Source organism: Pelobates fuscus, chromosome 6, assembly GCF_036172605.1.
Source record: "Pelobates fuscus isolate aPelFus1 chromosome 6, aPelFus1.pri, whole genome shotgun sequence".
Lineage (NCBI taxonomy): Eukaryota > Metazoa > Chordata > Amphibia > Anura > Pelobatidae > Pelobates > Pelobates fuscus.
This window is the reverse complement of record NC_086322.1, coordinates 282,757,404-282,767,246: the sequence shown is the minus strand read 5'-3', so window position 1 is coordinate 282,767,246 and position 9,843 is coordinate 282,757,404. Positions and strand designations below refer to the sequence as shown.

The following is a 9,843-nucleotide window of genomic DNA, read 5'->3' as shown; positions in this document are numbered from 1 at the left end:
TTTATTTTTGTTTGTTTTTTTAAATTCTTAAAAACAGCAAATAAGCAAGTTTATTTTTTACTCTGTGTTTAAAGCTTCAAGTAAAAGTTCTATTAAGATCCAGTAAAAATGTAAAGACCACTCAACTGTCACCTTGTCTTCTGGGAAAACCACACTGGCTCTAAAGAAGTAATTTACATGGTAATTCTGGGAGAAGAGGAACATATTTAGATAGACCAACTTGGTAACATTCGTGTGGTTCTGTGGTATTTCTTATCTGTGCTGTTACAGTTTCCGTTTAAATGTCAAATTCCGGACGGTAAACTGATAAAACAAAATATGTTATGCACTAGGGGAAAAGGTTGGATGATAGGAGAAGAACGCACAGTCAGGTCAGGTTCCCTGCAGGAGAAGACAATAGGTGTTGGACTTGGAGAAGAAGTAGTACATGATGGATGCAATCAACGTCTGAAAAGAATAAGAGGAAAGAAGATTTAAAGGTGACAGTTTTCATATAAAAGTGGCAAAGTTTGGTAAATGAAGAGGAGAGCAAGGTTGAAGTTTAGAAGTATAGGGAAGAACGGGGAGAGAGGTACAGGAGGGATTTTAGTGAAGGCATGATGCAAGGTTGGGTGTGTTTTGAGAGCTTTTGGAATGAAAAGAGAAATTAACAATTGCTTTTTGAGGCTATTTGCTGATTGACACTATGTATTAAAGATCTGTAAGCTTGTGGGCCGACAGAATAATTTAGATTTTTGATACGTGGCAGTGGGCTATGTGACATATGAAGCAAAGGTTTGTGGGCTGAGAGGTGACAATCAAAGACATGCACATGGAGTGTGTAGCTGGTTGTGTCTGGTGTGCCCATACAGACACTTGTATAATATTTGTCAATCTGATTTTTATTGAAGGCATGAGTTAGGGTACAGAAAATGAAAACAGGGACAATGTGCATATGGGTTACAGCTTCGAGTTAATACAACAATAATGTGTCACATGTCCAGAGTAGTAGTGCCTTTCTTTTTTATAGGGGAAAAAGCATGAGTAGGAACATATGCTAAACCGTAGCAAGTAAAAGTAGCAATAGTGACAGAGCCTACGTCTATGTGAATTAGATATACAAAGAGCTAGGGGGGCCTGATTAGTTAAATCGGCGTGGCTGCAATATGTAAGTCTGATGCGCTGTTGTCCTAGACATCCAGAACAGGAAACCAGTCGTTAATACAGTATGAGGGTAAACTAAGGTTATTCAAACTTAACTACGTGCATACAGTAGTGAGGGTGCTGACATGTTAGCATATTTTACATATAAATGAAGAGTGTCAAATTGGTTTTCATACAGCACTAAACAACGTTAGGTGTCGATTATCTCAGGTGGTATTTGCCTATTAGTGCAGTAGTGTGTATACTTGGGTCACCTAGGGAGCCCAGGTTAGTGCCAACAGGCTACAGAGACATTGAGTATATGATTGACATGCATGTTAACGTAACAATGTGCGCTGGACAAATTAAATGCTTAACTGTGCGTTGGAGACAGTTTGCCATGGTCGGTGACATGTTTTAGAGTTCATAGTTCGTATGGGCAGACAGTTAGTTACTGCTTTGCGGGCTGGAGTGTAGTCTGCGGGTCGCGGCTTGCTGGGGTCCGAGTTACTTCACCCAACGCCCGTTCTGGCGGCTCGGCATGTGGGACAGGATTGGCGTACGTCGCACAGGTCCCCTTTGGGTGGGATTACCGGCAGCATGTGCAGGTGGGTCTGCGAGGAGTGAAAGTGGCCGTTGCAGGGGGCTTCTCCCTTTCTCCAGGCATCTTGTAGGGTTGGCACCGTGTATCCACAGACTCGGTTGCCTCTCGGGGCCGGGTCTTTCCCGTGATGGGCGCTGTGGAGGGTCCTGGTGGTCATCCGCCGCCAGCGGCGGGCGGCTCTCCTGCGATGTGGTCGGTGGATAGGAGGGAGTCTCCTATTGTTCCCCTGTCTGGGTGGGTGGTCCGCCCGTCGGAGCGCGGCGGCTGATCCCGGGGTCTGCCCGCTCTGCCTTACTGCTTGGGGCTGCCTCACCTCAGCGTTGCTTTCAGAGGTTTGATGAGCCATCCGCCTGTCCAGCATTTCCCAGAACCGGGTGAACAGTGCATCCAGACGCTCGTGTAGTGGCAGGATGCAGGTATGCTCTGTAGTGTGGTCTGATGTCGCCATTTTAGGAGCGTCCGCTTGAGTGATTGTTTCACGCTGTCGGCTGTCAGCAGACATTGCAGTCAGTGTAGGCTTAAGTTTCACGTTTATGTGGACCAGGATAACCCCCTCTGGACCCGGGGGGGGGGTAGGTGGGCCCGATGCTTCGGGTGTCGCTCGTTTTTGCGGGTCGGGAGAGCGGCCGTCTCTCCCATCCACCATGTGCTGTAGGCCCCAAGTTCTCGGCCCGGATTCCCAGCGTTTTTTCAGGCGTGCGAGGTGTCTATCTGTACCCCTGCTTGTACAGTGTCAGATGCGGTAGTTTGGAGGGTCGATTCGGGTGAGTATTTCTCGTTTTGTTGCTGAAAATCCGGCCCAGGCCCAGGAGCTCACAGAAAGCGTGTCTGCTCGGCTCCCCGGTCAGGCCCCGCCCCCCGACACTTGTATAATATTACATTGCAGTCCCTGACCCTCAATTAGGTTGTATCTGTGTTAGTTGGTTTGTGTTTAAAGTTAAAGTTAATTGAAATCGATCATCTTTGAATATAGCTGGATCTCACTTTCTTAATGATGGTTAAAGAAAAATGTATTAGTATGTTTTATGATGAAAACTAAATATTCACATTGTAAAGAAACCCCCCCCCCCCCCCCCAAATTTGCATACCCTAATAAAAACGTTGCATGCGCTTATGGGACAATTGGAATGGACTTATGAAGCTGGTAATTGGAGTAAGAGGTGGAAACTGGTTGATGGGGTGATTTAGAAGATGGAATATTTGATAAAGATGAAATATTTTATAATGATTAAATAGCAACTAGAATTTTGGTAACTGGGTTGAACATGCGTGAGGTGACATTGCATGGATAACAGGAGAATGTCCTTTTCAGATAGAACACTCTGGTCATTGTATAGCTAACAGGAGAACCTATAGGTGTGAGGAGATCATTATCGTCATGGGGATAGAATGATAATAGACATTAATACATTATGGAAGGAACTATTTGTGGGCAAAGGTTGAGTCATATTGGCTTTAATGTCCTTTACAGGTAGAACACTCTGGATTAGAATATCATGGAGATAGGTATATTTGTCCTCCTCCTGCTGCTTGTCCTAACGACTCAGGCTCTGAATTTAGATGAATGGAAACCCCGGATCTTCCGAGGGCCCAGTGGCAGTTACTTTGGGTTTTCCTTGGATTTCTTTCAAACAGCAGAAAAAGAGTGAGTATCAAAACATGTCTTATCTATGTCAAATTATAGAGTTGATAACAAATATCAAAAATTAAAAAATAAACAAAAAAAACTTAAAGGATAATTGACACTTTAAACTATTTTTTTTACTATATCATGTTTTGAAATGAAATAGATAAAAAAAAAAAAGTATTATATGCAACAAAATGAGAATAACCCATCCCTAAATCTAGTATACGACGGGATCCTTCAGCCATATGCATGCACCTTGGGTCAGATAATGTTTGAAAATGGACAGTTAGTCTCTATGGTCTATCCTCGCTTTACTCCCTGCAAGAAGCAGGGAAGACAATAGAGACTATAAAGCCAATCCTGCTTCTGTGCAGGGAGGGGAGCAAGAAAGACAATTTCTGCTATGATTCTAATGTCTGCTCAGTAATTTCCTTTGAGTGATTGACTTCCTGAAGGAGTTCCCCCAAGTCCCTGTTGTCCTTGGATAGCTTTCTAGCGGAAGTATGGGGCATTCCAGTCACTGGTGGTGGATTGCCACGATTTCGTTAGCTGTGTTAGGTGAGAGATATTGTGGGTTATATTAAAAATGCGTCTGGGTGGCTGGAAAATGAATCAGCATTGGAATGTTGCTAAGAACTTGAGAAACCAGAAGAAATGTTCCCAAGTAACAAACTAATTTAAAACACAAGAAAAATAGGTTAAGCAACACACAATCAAACTGGGCTGATTGTACTTGTATCAGCATTTCTCTTACATCCAGCATTTCAGAAAAAAACAAACCACAAAATAATTAACCCCTTAACGACCGCGGACATACTAGGTATGTCCGACAAAAAACGGTTGTTAGGGGATTTAATTGGCAAACCCTATATTTAACTGCGTAACTTTCTAAAACACCATAAAACCTTTACATGGGGGGTATTGTTATTCTCTGGAGACATCGCTGAACACAAATATGAGTGTTTCAAAACAGTAAAACGTATCACAACAATGATATCCTCAGTTTAAAAAAAACCTAATAAAAACGCTAACTTTGGCCAGCGATCGTGACTAAGTGGCTACTACAATAGATTGGACATAACCCATTTTGAAAACCCTGGGTTGTCTACATTTGCAAATGGTATACCATGATGGGGTTATTTCACATTCCTGGGCTACCATATGGTCTCAAAAGGCAACATAGACCCAGCAAATCAATCTGGCAAACTGAAACGGGCAAGTCCTATATTGACCCTGTAACTTTCCAAAACACCCTAAAACCTGTACATGGGGGTATTGTTGTACTCGGGAGACTACGCTGAACACAAATATGAGTTTTTCAAAACAGTAAAACATATCACAGCGATGATATTGTCAGTGAAAGTGAAGTTTTTGGAATTTTTCACAGACAAAGGGCACTTTCACTGATGATATCATTGTTGTGATACGTTTAACTGTTTTGAAACACTAACCATAATGGGAGCTCTAGTCCTCAACATCTAGAGTGGCAACGGTTGCCTACCCCTGATCTAAGGGTTTATTCTTGAAAGATTAAATTGGTGGTTTGCAGAATTATCCATAAAACCCCCAGGTTGTTTCTTTAGCTAAGGGTTTTCCAGATCTGCTATTTTTTTATTTAAATTCTGCAATTCAGTTATCAATTTACTAGAATTCTTAGTGAACACACCCCCTTGTTTTGTTTTTCCTTGGTAGTCATTAATAGCACGTCTAAAAGCAAATGGAGGGGGAAATATTTTTAATGGTTTTCCATCTGCATCATACTATAGTTATGTCACCTATATTTGGATAAACCCTCAATTTAACAAACTGTATTTTCTCGAAGATATGCTTGAAAACTAGAGGACTCTTGATGCGATGTTTCTTAAAACTATCTATAAATACCAACAAACTCTTCAACTCCTTACATAAAAAAAGTATGTGCATTACATAAATAAAGTATGTGCACATTTAAAGAAAAATGGCGTCCTGTTCTCTAGAGCCTGCGATTTAGAAACCAGGATTAACCGGGAAGAATTGTGTATGGAATACAGTGATAAGATAGATACAGTAAGAGGACACAAGGTGCAACTCTCCATTTTGCAGTGCTGTTAAAATCTCCCCAATCCTCTTGTTTCAGAATGAACTTAGCGGTTGGTGCCCCCAAAATGCAGACATTGCAGCCACATATCATTCGTGGTGGTGGGGTATTTATGTGTCCTTGGGATTCGAAGACCAGAAATTGTACGATGATAGAGTTTGATCAAACAGGTAATTTGTATTTTCTAATCTTTGACATGACTTTGAGAAGGAAGCTTTATTTTGCCCGTACAAACTAAATGGGCATTAATCAGAATTATAGATACATTCATGATTTATTCAAAGATACTGTATACATGTCACTAAGTAAAACATTTACATCTAGACCAAAATATATATATAACCCAATTTAGTAGAGTTGTGAATAGGCCAAAAATTTGATTTGGAAATTTGGGTAATTTATTTGTCTGTTTTGGCAATTCGGACCAAAGGCATTTGGTTCGGTTCAGCACTTCGGAACTTCAGCAATTCGGAACTAAGGTAATTCGGACCCTAACTCTAATCCCTAACCCCTAACCACTAACCCTAACCTCTAACCCTAACCACTAACCCTAGCCCATAACCCCTAACTCAAACCACTTGTTTTGCCACTTTTCAGAAATCCAAAGCACTTCGGAACTTTGGCAATTCAAAACTTCGGAAATTCCGCACTTTGGCAATTCAGAAATTCGTCAATTCGAACTCCGGACATTCGGAAGCAAACGAATGTCCGAATTTCACGAAATTCGTCCAAATATACATTCGGAACAAAACAAATTGCACATGTCTACAATTTAGAACTGTTAGAAAAACTCACACATAGTGTGCAAAAGATGACTACATTGAAGTTAAAGTCAAAAAATTTAACTTAGAGTCAGTCGGGTTTTCTGTGATGTGACATATCCGGGAAAAGTATGACTTTAGACAATTTATTCCATGTATTTTTTTTTACTACTTAACACACAAAATACAAAGATTCATCACAAAAACATCAGATGCTTTCCACTAACTTGGTACTCGGTAGAAAATAGCATTGAAAAATAGAGTAAAATGAAAAGCCATATCTTACAGCTCAGGGCTGAGGGGTAAGTTGAGAACTATGTGCCAGAGAACCTATTTCTTATACCATTGTGCTAGCTATTGTGCCAAAGCGTACCAAGAAGTCAAATTGACATGTTCATTTTTATGCAGGCCAGTTCTTGACTGCTTTGCTTGTCCGAGAACCTACTGTGTGATTCTGTGGTAATTCAGAGTCAATTTAGAGTCTTATTTTAGGACCCATTAGCTCTACACTCTGTATAGAATGACTACATAATTCTGATTGGCTTCTTCACACAATATGCTAAAGTGTCATAGGTTTTTGGTTTGTTCCATTTATAATATAAAGGAGACAACTGGACAGAAATGCTGTCAGATTGCTGTGCTCAATCTGATTGACAGTTTCCCTAAAACTGCAATGTTTTACATTGCAGGACTAAGAGGGAAAGGGAAACTATACCTAGACCACTTCAATGAAATTAAGTGGTCTGGGTGCCTATTGTGCCTCTTTAATTTCATTGGGATATAATTTTCCACAACATGTAAATTGAAATCTTTTCCTAAAAATGACTGCTCTCTTATTAAAATATAGTTTTGAAATACAGATTGAGTTTTTAATATTCCATTGCAATTATGGATTAGTCACCCTGTGTTTAATTATACATATATCAATGTTATTGGACACTCTTCTTTTAGAGGAGCACTCTATGAAGCATCGCTGGCACATCCTGCTGTAGTGGTTAGGGTGCCAATTCCGCTGGCACTGCCCTTCACTAAGTAGTCACACTGTTTTGAAGGGTTTGATACTCACCTAGGTCCCACCAGGTCCCAATGTTGCTTCCATCACCTTGATAAACCTAAAGAAGAAGCTCTCATTCTGTTTTAGCGATAATCAATTTTGTTTCAAAGCATTCATTGGCTTTGAGCGCAGCCAATCCTTGCAGACAATGAGTAATCTGGAAATTGGAAAATTATATATTGATTAAACAAAATTAGAACTTCTGCTTAAGCTTCCTCGAGAAGCCTGGAGGTAGCAATAGTTTGACTCCTTACAAGAAGGACATTGGGTGGTGCCGCCATGGAACTCTCACCACCATTACCACTATAGTAGGTAGTATTCTTCCTCTTTGTTACTAATGCCCCTGTCTGTGTTTTTGCACGCACATTGTTTCCACAGGAGATTCAATCAATAAATATGGCGATATCACCGTGGGGGTTTTCAAGTCTGATCAATTTTTTGGTGCCACTGTCAGAACCTGGAAAGACAGCATTGTGGTATGATTAAAACGTGTCACTTGTTGTGAAACCCGTTTGAGCTGGGCCTTTTTCACCTCTCACCTCTGTAATATTCTGTACGTCAGTAACGTGTCAAATAAAAAACCTCTATTCTTGTACAGTACTGCAGAATATTTCGGCGCATGTTTTGCAAACTCCAGCGCCAAACCAAAGTTTTAACAAGATCTTATTGATGCTATGCGGGCAGCCTCCCTTATTCTGAAACCAAGACTCTAACCAAGACCAGAAAGCAAGATGTTAAATGTGATTTAATTCCTAAATGACGGATGATCAAGCAGTGTGACTGCAGCGGTGTGATCTATGCACCAAAACTACTTCATTAAGCGAAAGTTCTTTTGGGGCTTAGAGTGTCCCTTATATTCTGTAGGAATTATAAAGAAGTGACAAGGACATTTTGAATGTTAGGTCAAAACACTGGTATCAAAAATAGCTGAGTGAGAATGTTTCCAATCTGTCTGTTTTAATCTAAAAAGTAAAATTCTCAAGTTAGTTCTCCAAAACTCCTGTCAGACAAATAACCTAATTATGCTTGAATCCTGGGAGTACTGTTTGTAAGCACATTCCAGCGGCTGTTTATCCGAGAGCACTCTCTCAGGTTTATTTACTAAATTCCATGTGAATGTTACTTTTAAGGCCAGAGTAGCCGAGCTGAAACCATAGCTGACTTAGAGATGTTTTCCAGTTTGGTTATTTTGGTCAATGTATTTGTTGTGATGTTGCTTTGCTGAACATGTAACAGACTAAGATGCAACATGAATTGTGACATTCAATCCCTCTCTCTCATTCACCATTTCATGTAGGCTTGTGCTCCGCTACAGCACTGGAATGTCTCAAGGCACAGTGACCAATCTGGATTAACACCCACCGGGGCCTGCTACCTGTCTAGTAACCTCCAAAACTTCCTTGAATTTGCACCTTGTCGGGAAATGACCACGGGTAACAAATGCTATTATGATGAAATGAAATGTCTCAAAGTAGAAAGAATTGAAATAAATATCTCTCTCCAAATATATTTCCTACAATCAGATTTCTGCTTTTCAGCGTTATTCCTTAAAATGAGAATTGTCAGGAATTTTAAGTAAATTCAAAGTCAATTTAATATTTAAAGGCAAAATAGTCAAACTGTAACTCTGGCCATTTTGTCCTTAAAATTTCATTTGACATTCCCCCCTTTTCAGATTCTTTGGCTTTCATAGTCACTAACAATGACCCCAGGAAAAAAGAGACAAACATTTATTTTGCCAAATAGCTGGCATTACCATCACTTTTCTTCAGTGCCAGGATAAGGTAGAGGATGCTGGAGCTGTAGCTCCAGGCCCGCACATTGCAATAGGCCAAATATTTGTTCTCATTTGCTATATTTATATTTGTAATCTGCCGTTGCTCTCAAGTACCATGCGAACAATGTATGATCAAGGAAACACAGTTATCTCTCCAGCCTGGCTGTGCAACATGGAAAACTACCCATAACACGTAAAGTACCGTATGTAGCTTTAGCACTGTTTATATAAATCTCCACTTTATAAATGCACATGGGGACAAATTTTATATTGATGGGTCTAGTTGTGGGCACGGGTCTGTCTCATGATCTTTGTAGCCCAGGATGATGGAATAGAAAAGTCAGATTTTGTATGTAAGCCCACAGTCATTTTTAACATCAGGTCCATGAGGTGCCCTGATCCAGCATTGCTTTTCCTAATTGGCCAAAGTTGTTCCCAACCTAGGTAAGACCTTCATAATTAAATGAAGGGATAAGCTGGTTTCTTTTGGGGGAGAGAGGTTTAGACTGTAAAAAGGCCTAAGATAAAATACGAGATTGTTATGGTACTTTTTAGCAGTAAACCAAAATGTTTAAATGTCTATCTGTTCCTGTCCAAATCAATAAAATTAAATTGCGTACATACGCTGAAGTAATTAAGTCTGACACACAAGGTTCAGGTTAAAATAACTTCGAGAAAATTTATTGGCAAGTGATTAAAAAGCGGACGCGCAGGTCCTTTTAAGAGACATTTTACGTCATCATTGATTATTAGAATATCAGCAAATAAACATCATTAATTGGATTAATTGTTAAGTGTCGGGATTAGTGTCCTCCTATCAA

General features: G+C 40.2%; 1 protein-coding gene across 1 annotated transcript in view; it reads left to right on the top strand.

Moving 5' to 3' along the window:
* The first annotated feature begins 364 nt into the window (after positions 1–364).
* LOC134614990 (integrin alpha-IIb-like) overlaps positions 365–9,843 on the top strand; it is a 65,673-nt gene continuing 56,194 nt past the window's right edge. The window contains exons 1-5 of the mRNA XM_063459315.1: positions 365–479; positions 3,198–3,371; positions 5,470–5,600; positions 7,624–7,721; positions 8,543–8,678. Of these exons, the coding sequence (XP_063315385.1) occupies positions 3,223–3,371; positions 5,470–5,600; positions 7,624–7,721; positions 8,543–8,678 (514 nt within the window). The 5' untranslated portion in view covers positions 365–479; positions 3,198–3,222. The remainder of the gene's footprint in view (positions 480–3,197; positions 3,372–5,469; positions 5,601–7,623; positions 7,722–8,542; positions 8,679–9,843) is intronic.